This window comes from Chelmon rostratus, chromosome 18, assembly GCF_017976325.1.
Source record: "Chelmon rostratus isolate fCheRos1 chromosome 18, fCheRos1.pri, whole genome shotgun sequence".
NCBI classification, from domain to species: domain Eukaryota; kingdom Metazoa; phylum Chordata; class Actinopteri; order Chaetodontiformes; family Chaetodontidae; genus Chelmon; species Chelmon rostratus.
In genome coordinates, this window is record NC_055675.1 from 6,412,018 (window position 1) to 6,426,450 (window position 14,433).

General features: G+C 41.7%; 1 protein-coding gene across 1 annotated transcript; it reads left to right on the top strand.

The window, feature by feature from the left end:
• Positions 1–326: 326 nt before the first annotated feature.
• On the top strand, positions 327–9,603 carry gtf2a1 (general transcription factor IIA, 1). Its single transcript, XM_041958558.1, has 10 exons — positions 327–543; positions 2,303–2,404; positions 2,699–2,900; positions 3,244–3,308; positions 4,598–4,673; positions 4,775–4,899; positions 5,463–5,555; positions 5,908–6,192; positions 6,620–6,709; positions 7,375–9,603. Exons 1-10 carry the CDS (start codon positions 514–516, stop codon positions 7,480–7,482), a joined length of 1,176 nt encoding a protein of 391 aa, XP_041814492.1. The 5' UTR covers positions 327–513; the 3' UTR covers positions 7,483–9,603.
• The last annotated feature ends 4,830 nt before the right edge of the window (positions 9,604–14,433 follow it).

Here is a 14,433-nt window from a genome sequence, read left to right on the forward strand (position 1 = left end):
ACCATGTCATTGTTAGGCAATGTTGTCTCCAATTATCTACAAGTGTGTGGAAATGACGGCTCCTGGAAGGTTGTGGTTAATTCCGTATATGGGTCGTCATATTCACAGCTGCCCTAATTCACTAAACAAGATCACTGAGCATTATATCACTGATGCGATCAGTGCGCATTAATTTTCCGCTTATCACATTTAAACTACATTTCCCAACAGCAGCTGTATTGATTGGTCATCATAGTCCACACGAAATCTCGCGCGACGTGCGACTTGACCCTGCCCTATGTCTCGCGCACTCGCAGCTCCATCGCTCAGTATATAAAGCAGGACAACGACGGAAGGAGGACGGCTGGGGAGTCGCAGCCCGGGATTGTAAATAAGACCGTTAAAACTGTGTTTTATTTACAAAAGTGATGCCGGCTGTTTTAAGATATCGTTCCCAGTTGTTTTAAGTCGTTTTTCGTAATTTTTGGCTCTATTTCTCGCCTAGTTCCGTGTGGTTTTTACACTACGCGTATAATGGCGAGCTCGGCTAACCCTAACCCAGTGGTAAGGATCAATCTCTAAGGACTGTCAGCGGGGAAAAATGGGGGTAACGATAACCTTAATGGAAAGCTGTCGACGAGCTGATTTTTATGTATTTCAGTAAAATGAATCTGCTTTAACAAACACTTCACTGTTACATCAAATAAAATGAATACTTAAGTTCAGTCAATCGGCCATTTTAATCAGTTTTCGAAACTAACTGGCTTGTCCGTTAAGAGAACACCATCTGCTCGAGGAGCTGTATTTCGTTAAAAATTAAAAGTTAATGAAAATTGTGTCGAAGTGTAAGGTTTATGATGAAAATGCAATTTTTAAGGTGTAAGTTATGGGCTGTTTGTCAGTTTGAAGCTTTCCACACTTGGTTCATGTTCGTTTCTCTGAGGCTTCTGACATTTTGTGTGTGGACAAATTCATTTAAGATATGGATTATCGGTATTTTATGTTTCTGGAATTACTTTAATTAGTTAACGATCAAGACTTGGCCTGTGTCGATGCGTCGGTTTTGAAAAGACAAATTGTAACGTTAACGTTAAATAGCTAAATTGCTCATTTTACGTAGCTTTTATAATGGAGATGTACGCAAAGCACATAGCCACTGTCCACTGCGAATGAATTAACAAGTTAAACTTGTTTTTTGGGAGAATTAAAAGTCTCTTTAGCCGAAAGTCGTCAACGCTCAGTCATCATTGTCCACCATTCCACGAGCAGAAGGCACGATAGCCGTCCCAAACCACCACTTTTACCCATCTCATAACAATTTTGCCCCGCTCCAAGGCCATATTACTTAGTCAGAGCTGAGCACTGATGAGATATTAAACCGAAAATAACCTTCACATTCCGCCACATAACGTACAATCGACGGGGATTGTCGAGCGCGCAGTTTGCCGCTCCGTAAAATGGCTTCCACGTCTCCCCTCGCTCCGGTTCTGGCCCTCCTCTTTTCTGCCGCCTGGTTTTATACAGCCATATTGGCTCTCTAATATAGACTGCCGGGGATGGGAAGGTGCTACTCGACGCTACGTCACCGGCTCTACATATAAACACCAGACTGTGCTTTAAATAGTGGAGCAGACAGGCCGAGGGGGAGGGAAGGAGAGGCCGACGTCCGTGCTGCGGACACTGGGGACAATGCGGCGCAGTGCGGTGGCCTGCGTGTCCGCCGCCTTTAAATGCACATTGTTCCGCTTTCTTCTGGCGCCGGCCGCTCTGTCGTTGTAGTTCTTTGGAGCAGCGACATGCGGCTGTTGCTGGTGTGTGCCATGCACGCCGCGGTACCCCGAAGGATCCACTGTTTACCTTGTAGGTCGTGACAGACAAACGTACATAAACCTGGCTCTTATCGATTAGCATAACAAACAACGCAGTGTTGTGCGGACGATATATGTTGCAAATACCAGGGATTATTTAGCATGGACCAGCTTCAGAGTGGAGCTACCTATGATTATACAACAGCTGTACAGCAGATATTACCATAGTGTAGTAATTTATGCTTATTTGTCAAGGCAAAGTTGAATGAATTAACACATCATCTGTAATACATGCTGTTAGATCAGCTGTTGAGCACTGTTAGTAAGTGCTGTCTTTCTGTTAAACATATTTCTGAATACCATGCACCATCATTTCTGTGTAAAAGTAACTCCCAGTTGGTAAATATTGATCTTTTTGTTTCTTTTATTGTCTCCTTAAATGTAAGTGCATTCTTTTGCAAACCCAGCAGTGACACTGTGTTTTCTTTCCCCTTTTTGTGCCTGTGTCCTCATAGCCTAAACTATATAAGTCTGTGATTGAGGATGTGATCAACGAGGTGCGAGAGCTGTTCCTGGATGAGGGGGTGGATGAGCAAGTGCTTCTGGAGCTGAAAACGGTAACTGTCCCCAGCTTTGTTTTTCCTGTGTACAACCGCTGTTGGGGGAAGTAACACTCGATCAATTTCTAGTTCACTGTAGTGGAGGGACTAGCTGGTTTCAAGCTTTTTGCTGTGATTGCACATATACCATTTGTCCTGCTTACATTAATGACATATATCTCAGTGAGAGTGGCCTGGATGGTTTTTATTGCCTGAATGAAAGTGGTACATCACCTGATGTTATTAAAAGTGGGGAGACCTTGCTTCACACTTGATAAATAGTGCCTCTCTGTCTTCTGTCTGATGCTCCAGCTATGGGAAAACAAGCTGTTGCAGTCGAAGGCAGTGGAGGGCTTCCATACTGAGGAGCAGGCAGCCCTGCAGGCCGCTCAGCAGCAGCAGCAGCAGCAACAACAACAGCAGCAGCAGCAGGTTCAGCAGGTCCAACAAGTCCAGCAGGTGGCCCAGCCGGCACAGGCCCAGCAAGTCATCCTGCCCCCCCAGCAGCAGCAAGGTTTGTCAGCACGGGCACTACCACACTGTGGTGGTCAACAGCAACAGCTAAAGATCTAACACCTGTGAACACCTTTTCTGACCATCACAACAATGTCCATTTGAACAAGTCATGCATTCTTTTCCCACTGAAAACAAGGGTTAAGGAAAACTCTCTTAAAGGGATTGCTTCTAATTATGCATAGCTACCAGATTAGATTTTAAGAGCCAGTAGTAAAGTAAATGACTTGGCTAAATCAATGTTCACAGTGTAGTTTTCCCTGCTTAATCCAATTTCTTGTAATGGTATTATTGGTAGTTTTGGGCCACATTAGCTTACCACTTAAACATGTTTCTCTCCACAGCTCCCCAGCAGCAAGTCATTGTTCAGGATTCCAAGATTCTACAGCACATGAGTGCAACAGGGATGGTAAGTAGATAATGTACATTTAAAGTAAAGCATAGTTTGAGGTTTGGTGCAATGCAACAATCACTGACCTCCACCGAATACAGATTTACAGTAACTTCCTTACTTAGTGAAGTTGTTAGTGTGTTGTTAACTCTTATGAAATGTGATGTGTTCTGCTGTTGTTCACACTGCCACCATATGTGACCACACTCACTGTCACTGCAGATGTGCTCATGTCGTGGTTTTCACACCAGACAGAGGTGCCTGTGTGTCAAAACAAAAATTACTACAGAGTATTTAAAAAACTAGCGCAACTACGCAAGCAAACCAAGAACTGTAGCCTAGAACTAGTCATGACATACTGACAACAATTGTTGATTAGCAGTCATCAAGGCCCTGCAGGATTTTGTTCAGCTGATCAGCTTGATGTCTTATTTTGTTGCAGTGGGACTTCAAACTCAAAAACGTACAAACACTTGGTTAATTTAGTTTGTTTCTATTGGGAGAAAGGCAAGAATTCTTTTCCACATAAATATTTAGCAGGCAGCCAAGGCTTTTATCTGCAAGGTTTTTTCTCAGAGCAGGATGCCGGGTCTAGTAACAGACACATGGAGGGGCAGAGGGGCATGGGAAGCATGTTGGCATGTTGTTCCTGGATTACTGTAGAGATAAAACTGGAGATGATGCATCCTCTTATGTGCCCCTGTTGTGTCTCGCACATCGACACCCTTTCCTTCATCAGTTTAAGTGTCACCACTTCCCTTCCTTTTGTACATCCTGCTCTCAACAACACAGTTCTGTTGGCCAGCCATCTGTTAATGTCGAGGCTTGCATCTGTACTGTTGTTTGAAAAAAAAAAATCTTAGACACCATTTTTAAGCTTTGCTTGCAAATTTCTAACCTTTCACCGTCAAACCTGGCAGATAAAATGAATGAATGCAAATGATTAGAGGCTGCTTTTATCACGACAGCCAAGGAAATAGGAATATTAGTACTTTAATCGTGAAGATGTTGTGCTGTATTTCATAAATGTGTTAAAATCTCTCTAGAGAAATGCGCTTAACACTAAAGGCAGATATATATATATGTGTGTGTGTGGCTTTTTGAGCATTTACGTCTTGACAACCTTAAAACTTTAACAGTCTCGTTTTCCACATTCTTGACCCCTAAAACCCTGCTTTATGGCTTTTTCTGTGGACTTGCTGTGTCTGTGTGTGTCTGCGTGCGCCCGTGTGTGCGCATGCGCAATAGAGTGTTCGCCTCGCTGCCTCCTTTCAGGCCCTCATGTGTGTTCTCCTCTTCTCCTCTAGAGTGCAGCAGCTACCGCAGCAACTCTTGCTTTGCCCACAGGGGTCACTCCGTACCAACAGCTCATCACCAGCCAAGGTAAAGTTTGGAAATCTGTGTATCAGGTTGTGAAGTAATAATCCCAGATTCAGATTTGCCAAATTAAGCACTCACATCCCTTCCATTATGTGTTCTCTCAGGCCAGATCCTGCAGGTGGTCCGAGCTCCCAATGGGGCCCAGTACATCATCCAACAGCCGCAGCAGCAGATTCTCCTGCAGCAGCAGATGCAGCCTGGCGGCGTGCAGGCACCGGTCATACAACAGGTACGCCCCATTACAAAGATAGAACCACAACGCTTTGAAAACGGAGGTAAGGTCTTTGAAAAGTGTGAAACGGAGTGGGCTAGAAGTGCACCATGGCCGCATGTGTCTTGTTAATCTTTGGTCTTCAGAACAGCAATCAGCTCATACTATATAGTAATCAACATCCAGTGTCTAATTGGTCCATAGCAACACTGTTTGGCTGCCTGGCTGCTGTTAAAGCAGCAGAAGAACCAACTTACAGAAGTAATTAAATTATGGAAAAAATTATTGCCACGAGAAACATAGAATAATTATGGGGAATCAGGAGGACACTTGACGACTCAACCGTCACCCTTTTCCTGCAGAAATATTATCCGTGACCTTTATATCAGTGATGTCCCCATTTGAACCAGCAAAACTAGAATGCAGTTAAAAGACATCACTATACGATGGGTCAGAAAACAGTTTTCCCTGTTTTTCAACAAAACAGTGCCACTGCTTGAAAATTACAACACGACAATGCACTCATATTTATCTCAGAGCTTTTGTGAAATGTGGATTCTTCCTGTTTACCATTTGTGCAGGTCCTGGCTCCTCTGCCCCAGCAAACAGGAGTCATCATCCAGCCGCAGCAAATTGTATTAGCTTCAGGAAACAAAGTCCAAGGCAATACACAGGTCAGCATTTCTTCAGTTCCTTCATTACCGATTTAATGGCCCTTTTCTGGAAGTTTGCTCTGCACTTTAATGCATAATTTTGTTTTCTGTCATATTTCCTGCCATTTTTAGTTTTTTTATACTATTAATCAACATCAGTGTCTATTTTGGACTGAAGTGAGTTGGTTGTGTTAATATTACCCTGAGTATGCACAAAGTTGGATGGGAAGCTTGATTTAGAATTGTGTTTTTCATTATCTCTAAATCCCATATGCATATATATATATATATGCTGTTCTCTTAACACTGACTGGCTAATTAGACTGATGACCTGACAATGACTGTTAGTCTTCTGGGGCCCTCTTCCCATTAGGTGATGCAGGCAACTGCGATGGCGTCGCAGCCTGGTCAGGCAGCAGCTCAGGTCCAGCAGGTTCAGCAGGCCCAGGGTGCAGCTGCACCACAGACCCAGGCCCAGCAGCAAGCCCAGCCCCAGGCTCAACCCCAGCCTCAGGCCCAGCAGCCTCCCATGATGCTGCAGGTGGACGGCACCGGGGACACCTCGTCAGAAGAGGACGAGGATGAGGAGGAGGAGTATGATGAAGATGATGAGGAGGAGAAGGACAAGGATGGGGGAGAGGACGGGCAGGTGGAAGAGGTGGGCACAGGAGGAAATGAAACTGTCAAATCTGAAGTCAGACAGACAGAACAAATGTCGTTTGTGTGTTGTTTACCGGTGGCCATACTGCAGGGGTGGATGTTGACAGATCGGCAGAAATAATTAAAATAGAATTGCTGTTAGTGCATCAGTGTTTGAAAAAGGAAGTTCAACTGACCAAAAAAAGCAATGAGTGTTTTCCTTGTTGAGGAAAAAGATCTCATTCTGTATAATGACAACTTTTCCCCAGATAATACATATGGATCATTTAATGGTGCATTTCTGCAACAAAATCAATGGGACGCTGAAGTCGCTGCAGCCAGCCAATCTGTGTGTTTCATGTTTTCTCCATCAGAAATTCTGTTTCAGAGGCTTTTGCACATTTAGAGCGTTTAATATTGTTGAACTTGTTTGGTTTCCTCGCCAGGAGCCATTGAACAGTGGGGACGATGTCAGTGATGAAGAGGACCAGGAGCTGTTTGATACAGAGAATGTAGTGGTGTGCCAGTATGACAAGGTAAGAAATGATCTCAAACTCAATCTCAAAGTCAATCTGTATGGATAAATTTAGCATGATGAGGGTTTGTTTTGTTTTTTGTTTTTTTTTTACATTTCAGGTCACCAGTCTATTGCACTCATCAGGGCTGACGTTCACGTACACCTACAAGCAATGAGGAGGCACAAATTAGCATATAGTTTTTTCATTCAGCGATTAAAAAACTACTTTTTCAGACACTATGTAAACTTAAAACAAAAGCTGCAGCTTAACGGACTACACAGGACTTAATGGAATTTTCGGCTTAATACTGTCACTTTTTTAGTGTTATAATTTCCCCTGCCCCATACAGTTCCTCCACAAAAGAGCTTCTTAAATTGTTTCATGTCAGTTTTGAGTAAAAAAAAGCTTCCATTAAGTGAAATATGAAAGAAGCTTTTTAGTCCTTCAGTATGTGGGAGCCTTTACTAATGGATATTAGTGCAGTGTTTGATTGGCAGTATCATACAGCCCTAAGTGTATTACAACCCTACTTGATACTAATTCAGTCCTTATAGAGAACTATTGGCGAACCCTGCAGTGTTGCATGGGTTAAAGACATTAGAGACTGTGTCTGCTGTAAGATGAAACAGTGTCCATCTGTCCTTGACGCCCACAACATTCATTTCCTTCTCTTCACTCCCCAGATTCACAGAAGTAAGAACAAATGGAAATTCCACCTGAAGGACGGGATCATGAATCTGAATGGGAGAGACTATGTCTTCTCCAAAGCCATTGGGGATGCCGAATGGTGAAGTAGAAAAAAACAGACAAAGCAACAGGAGCAGGAACTCTCTAACTCCTTCTATCCAGTTAACAGACACTTCAATATCCTTCCATATCCTGTGACTGGATTCATTTCAGGAAACTTCTGAGTCTTTGAGAACTCTGACAAACCCAAAGGACTGTGAGGTACCGTAAAACCTGGGTGTCGTCAAAAACACTTGACTAGCCTTGCGGGATGAGAACCTACAAGAGAAGGGAAAGCCTGTGAACAGAGTGTTCTTTATCTTTTTTGCTTCTTCCAGGCTTCTCTTCTTTTTCCTGACAGAATTCACACACATTGGAAAGTAAGCATTTCACATCGTACAGGTGTAGTGGACCATGGTGACCCGACCTACCCTGCGACAGGTCAGAGGTCATTCATAATAACCCCATAGATGAGAAACACCATCATAATGCACTGTAGTCGGTTGACTGGATTGACTCGTGTCTACATTTAAGTCCAAACTTAGTGCCACCAGTCAAGATTGCTGCCTTTAGAACGGCCAGAATCACCTTTTTGCTTCTAATTTTTGTTCTTGGATCATAATTCTGTTTCAGTTCATTTTTATGAAAATGGTGCTCCAGAGTGTTTTATGTAGTGAACAACCTGTTATTGTTTTAAACATTTTTTTTTTAAATGAAGGGTTAAGACAAAGAAGGTCAAATTACAGGAATCCTAAAATGATTAATAATTGTTTAAAGGCATTTTTTTTAATTCTTCTAAGCAGTGCTCAGTCCAAAAAATATTGTTATTTTCCTCATCGGCTTCTGGAGCTTCATTCCATCTTTATCCCAAAACTTAACAAAAAAAGGAAGAGCAGATCCAACACTGAATTCATTTAAGAATTGTAGAAAATGTCTGAAAGCTTGTCCTGTTGGTGTATCTTCTTTGCTCTTATTTTAGTTTTCTGCAGCCGTCTGAAAATTTGCACTGTCAGTTTATCAATGTGTCGTGAAATCAGTCGAGTTAATCAATAGCCACAGCGTGCTCTGTTCGGTGTGTGTGTGTGCGTGCGTGCGTGCGTGCGTGTGTGTGTGTGAGTGAGAGTGAGCGACTGCGGGTATGTGCTGAGTGCTCACGTGTGTTTGTGTTGACTGATGTGTGTGTTGTCACTGCTTTTCTCTGAAGATTTACTAAGTTTTTTTTTTTTTCTTGCACATCCCATAATCTCAAAATGTCACAGTTGAAACCGTAAAATAGAAAATTTGTTTTTTGTTTTTTTTTTTTGGTGGGGCAGGATGGTGTCTTTCTTTTTTTTTTTTTATGTATTTATTCCTGAAAGTTCATGAAATGTTCTATATTTTGAAAGGTTGGAAAGCCGCACCAAACTGTGCTCTTATAATCTAATAAGTGTTCCTTTTTTTCTGTTGGCTGGACAAAGTTACGCAAGGCTGTGTTCCAAACCATTTCGTCCACCATATGTTCTCCTGTGCTTTCATTTTATCCATGACTTTTAAATGAGAATCTTTTCTATCGAAGTGAGTTGAACTCGGGGGCCCGTGTGTGTCTCTGCAGTTTGTTTTTAGTGCCCCTGTTGCAGCAATTGAAATAAAGTATGTGTTTTTTGACTGTTGTGTCGATTTGGTTGATGGTTGCTCCATAGGGTAGTATGTTTTTAAAGAAGCCCTCTTTAACACCAAGGAGGCTCCGATAAGGTAACTGGTAGAGACAGTTATTGAACAATAAAATGTTGTTTTCATACATTTACACATACATGATCTAACTGGAACAAAATGACTTTTTACTTCAGTTTTTTTCCCCACTGACTAGAAAGTAATTTCATTTATTATCTGCTGTTTAAAGAAAGAATCACTTAGAAATCCTGGGTTTTTAGGTCAGCATTCAGTAGCTCTCCATGGTTGTTATTCACCAAAATCAATCCAGCTCATAGTTGCTTAATCATTTTTTGTTCATCTCCTGATTGTTGAATGTTGCGTGTGCCTTTTGAATTTTATTTCAGTTTTCTGTGATAGATGAGCTTTTGAAAAGGATGTCTATTAAAAATGTATTCACTGCTTTCTAATTGTTTTGTTGTGTGTGTTCTAGCTACTGTGCAGATGATTAAGGACTTGTATTATTTTCATTTAATTTTTTCTAATTAAATCAAGTTTGGAACAAAACTTGGAAGGTTGTGCTTTGAATGCATTAAGTTGTCTTGTGTTAAAAGAAGAAGAAAAAAGAAATCTTAACTTCCGCAGTCATTTTTTAGCCCTAATTTGAAACGGGTGATGAGTAACACTCAACTTCAACCCATCCAACCCTATCAGATGAAGTCCAGTAGCACTTCATCGACACCACCTACCATGGTAAGAGTATGTCTATTTAAACAGATTTTAAAAGTGGATGTTATTTAACACACTAAATATATAAGTGGATATTGTTACTATAATGTTTTTACTTTACAATTTTTCTTTACCTGGAGTAGCACAATCTGACTAGTTTAACCAATCATTTGTGAGGTATCTAATTATTTATCCATTATAGCAATTTTAACTATTCATATTTACTTTTTGCTAGCTCTGTCATTATCGATTAGTTTTAGCTACATTTCAACCTTTTACCAACTATTTAATCTGTTGATTCTTGACCTTTAGCTATTTCAACATTTTTTCCAATAAGCCATTTCAGCATTTATCCCTTACTTTTAGCAGTTCCAACCACCCATTTTATACTTTTAGCTAAATATTGTAACAAATTATCTATGACTTTCAGCTATTTAAACCATTCATCAATTATTATTATTAGTGTTACCTATTATTGTAGCAGTTTAAACCGCTTTGTTAGTAGCTAACTGTTTCAACTACAAGAAATGGGAATGTGACATCAATGAACAGCAAATTGGCCATATATCACATATTAGGCAGACGTTAAAATGAGACGTTTTACATGTTTTGTAGGCTGATATGTGTAACGGTGGAAGGCTAAACAGAAGCTACTCAGGATCTCTAACTAACCTTATGGGTAAGAGTGTCATCCGCTGGCTGTTTACTGCGGATGTCTGTGGATGGAAGGAACTTCTGAACTCACACAAAACACACAGAAAAAGGTTCAAAACTCAAAATGTCGCAGCACACAGACACAAAGGTAGGCTAACGTTCTTTCACTTTCCTAGATACTGGTGGATTAGTTATGTATGATTAGCTAATGTTTGTTAGCATTCAGTTAGCACAACATTAGCTAACCCTGACCCTATCATCAGCTAACCATTATCATTATCCATTACTATTAGCTGTATTTCAACCATTTACTAGTAGATTTTATTGAAACTGTTTATCCATTACCTGTTGCTGTTTATTTAAACAATTTTTTGGTTAATGTCAAGTTAGCAAGTTAACTCTTTCTGACTTTTCTGCTTGCTCGCTAGTTTTCTCACATTCCACACTCTTCAACTGCTGTAGCTGACTCAATATGGGCGTATATTGTTTAACTGAATCTTGATTTTTAACTATTTAGGCAGAAGTAACCCCTGGGCTACAGGGAGCCCCGTTTGGGAATCACTTCCTTACTACATCCGATGCAACATGGACGTGAGACCCGGAATCTGCCCCAGCCTGTCTTCAGTTCCACTTCTCTAGCTGTATAATCCAGCATCTGGATGGCTGTCAGGGTAAGCACTGCATGGGCGTTCTCCCTGCTTTTCCTCTAAATCCTACCCAAACTGATATAATCCCTGTGTATTTCCTTGTGGGTAATTATGAGATAAAGGTGTGGTGCTGCTTGGGATTAAATCCGAATCAGAAACTACATGGTGATTTTTGCCCTTGATTGTAAATGGATTTGAGGCAGGCTGTCACTTCTACAATATATCACGCGTCACAAAGACTTATTCATCCCTGAACAGACCTAGTGGAGGAAGAATGTATCCCTGGCTGCTTCTGATGAAGTGGGCCCTGTTGCTGCTCCTGGGCACTCAGACATAAGAGTCTGAGCTGCTGGCGAATGAGGCTTATAATGAGACCCTGGAGATGTCTAGCTTAGACTCTATAGCTTTCTCTGCTTAACAGCTAACTGACGGTGACTGCCAATCAGCTCCACGGCAAAATAGAGTTTGTATGCTTCAGTGAAATGTCATAACCAAGCCTGTTGGCTGTGGCATGTTGAGTTTACCATGGTCTCAGAAAATGTGAAGCTCTTCGGGACAAAGAGCCTCTATCCGTTTCTAATGGAGATTCCTCCTTTCCTGCTTTTCCTCTATTGTCTCATGCCTTTTGCAGTGTCCCAATGAATGTAGTGAATGTAGAAGCCGATTGGCAGAGGTAGGAGAAAATTGTTTTACAAGTCATAACTAAGTCTTACCTCTTTGCTTGTAAGTCTCAAGTCATGTCTTAAGTCAAGTGTAACTTTATGTTTCAAGTCCTAAACAAGTCATTATTCGTCTGTCTTCTGGTGTGAACACAAACACGCATTTCCTCCATTGACTCTGGAACATGGACACCGTCTCTGTGATGTCACCCAGAAGTTCCTGAAAAGTAATTGTGAAGCTCTGTGACAATAGCTCCGGATGTCACAATCTTGGCAGAGCCTGACTCCGCCAAACTCCCGGCTAATCCAAAAATTGGCAAAGAGATGGAGCGAGGGTGGAACTGAGGCTGAAGTCTGGTTGCTGAAACCCAACAGTTAGCTGTCACTAAAAGCATCCCTTTCCATAATTGTGAACAGCTTTAAGCCATAATATAATTTAAACAGGTAAGTTATATAAAAAGTCACCCCCCATAGAGTTGTCATGAACAGAGCAATTAGCTCAGAGACAAAACTGTTTTTTGTACCAGGCTGTAAACATGTTTATTTCTGCTATAAAGTTGGGCATTTTCACGGTCACGCTGTTGTGGCTTACTGGGACACTTGAATAGATGCATTTTATCAAGTCTAAAGGTGCCAGTAGGCTAAAACAGCATCTGAATCGTCCTCCCCAACACCTTTCCAACATCGGACAAGCACGCCTACTTCTCGGAGCAGGTATGTTGAAGTGAGAAAGTAGCAAGGGTCTTTCACAATTACCTCGGCTGCTTTTTTTGTACTAATGAGGGCAACACAATGAATGCCTTAAAGGGAAGAGAAGAGTGTGTTATCTCCATATTTGATCATGTCCTGCCTTCAGGTATGGTCATTCGGAACGGCTTACACTTAAGTCTTTAGACATGATCAGATGACATGTCGTATGAAGTCGTGTATTTTTAGTGTACCCCTGCCAAAGTCATCTGATTCAAGTCTTCAGTGTGACTCATGTCCAGACTGTGTGATTTGAGTTGAGACCTCTGCTGTTAGGTCGCAGGTTCTTTAGGAATAAGAAGATGTGCAGAAAGTCAGATGTGACAAATCATCGTTGGCAAAAAATGAACAGGTCAAATATTGTGTTGCAAAGTCTGCATACTTAGCTCACCTCAGTGGCTCAGGGCCCCACCATCTTTTGGTAACTGTTGGAGTTCTTGAAAAAATGAAATAGCAAGAACAGTCATTTGCAAGGATCAGTGCACAAGTAATTAGCCCCATTCACCAACTGCAACCACTAAAGTTGGCACCCTTGGCTAATTGAAATACTTTATCTGATGACAGAGGCCTTTAGCCAGGTTTTCCTCCCCTCCTTGTATTTAATGAACAATATGGTATTCTGATTTAGTCATTTTGGTTGCGTGCCATGCACTCCACCTGGGAAATGCCAGTGAGTGTATAATGGCCCAGACGTCCACAAAAACAGATAGAGCACAGAGTGGGATTCTCGTTGTCCTGCATGGATGAAGATTGTTTGTAGATCAACTGTATGTCATGGTGAAATGTTTGGTTACAAAACAAAAAAACTTGTGTGCCAAATTTGACTGTTAAGTTGAGTGGAACCACTTTCAGAACAACACAGGGACAAGTGTTTTCACTGACTTAAACTTTAGGGTTTGCTTTAGTAGTCATTCAAGAGTTTTCACTGAGAGAGAGAGAGGAACTTGACTCTTCAAGAGGACCGTCCATGCCTACTAGCCCATGGAATAACGTAAGGAATGATGTCATAAATGCAGGGATTTTATGTTCCTAAGAACAAGAGCTGGATGGATGCTTGAAGTCTTTGACCTCCTCTGAGCAGCCAAGGCTATTCTAAATCTCCAACAGAAATCTCAGTTTCTCAGGTCAGTCCTACTCATGATCCTTTTCCCACTGTATTTGAGTTTAGCAACCTAATCTGGTGTCAGCGAGGTGCATCGTTAGGTCCTGCCCTGCTTATTTGAGGAACGGCTCAGAGATGGGTTTATTTGAAATACCGGGAGAGGAATGATCAGGCAGGCCTGAGAACCAGTTACATGAAGAATATCAAAATAAATCCAGTCCAAGTCTTGATCAGGTCGTTCAGCCCTTTCTGTCAGTTCGTTAGGTTGTGAACCTACATGCGCACAACCCACAGTTCTCTGATATTTTGTACTATGATCCTGACGGCTTTGAGAAAACAAGGTCATTGTGATTTGCATGTCACTCACGCAAATGTGCAGTGATTTTGATTTTTATCAACCTTGACATGCATACACTTGTGGAACAACTGCGAGCTGTGAGTTAACATTAACTGGCAGTGCAAGGGAGGAGGCCCTCACAAATGCAGCCAGGCACATCATGCTCCAGCTCTGTGTGCTTAGTGTTTGAAGAGTCCACGCTGGGTTTTTGTTAGTGGGTGATTGGAAGAGATGGACATGAAGCTGTGGAAAACATTCGGCCGAAAATGATGCCCTGTTAGAAATTTACAGTGGGAGTCAAGTCTGGGACACAGCAAAGAGATGCCACTCTTCATTTTTTCATCTTCAGAACTAGAAATCCTTCCAGTATTGAGGTTTCAACCATTTCAAACTCACTGTTGCTCTGAGAGTGCATTAGAGTGATATACAGTTGGGAATGTTCTGCTGTTTTTCATACTGAAACAAACTGTCCAGCAGTCTGGTCAAATATCTTCACGACAACTTTGCAAGCG

Excerpts from the sequence above, each read along its gene's own strand:
- gtf2a1 (XM_041958558.1), top strand. The coding sequence starts at position 514 with ATGGCGAGCTCGGCTAACCCTAACCCAGTG. Across the intron at positions 544-2,302 it reads CGGCTAACCCTAACCCAGTG|CCTAAACTATATAAGTCTGT; the intron begins GTAAGGATCAAT and ends GTGTCCTCATAG. Across the intron at positions 5,556-5,907 it reads AAGTCCAAGGCAATACACAG|GTGATGCAGGCAACTGCGAT; the intron begins GTCAGCATTTCT and ends TCTTCCCATTAG.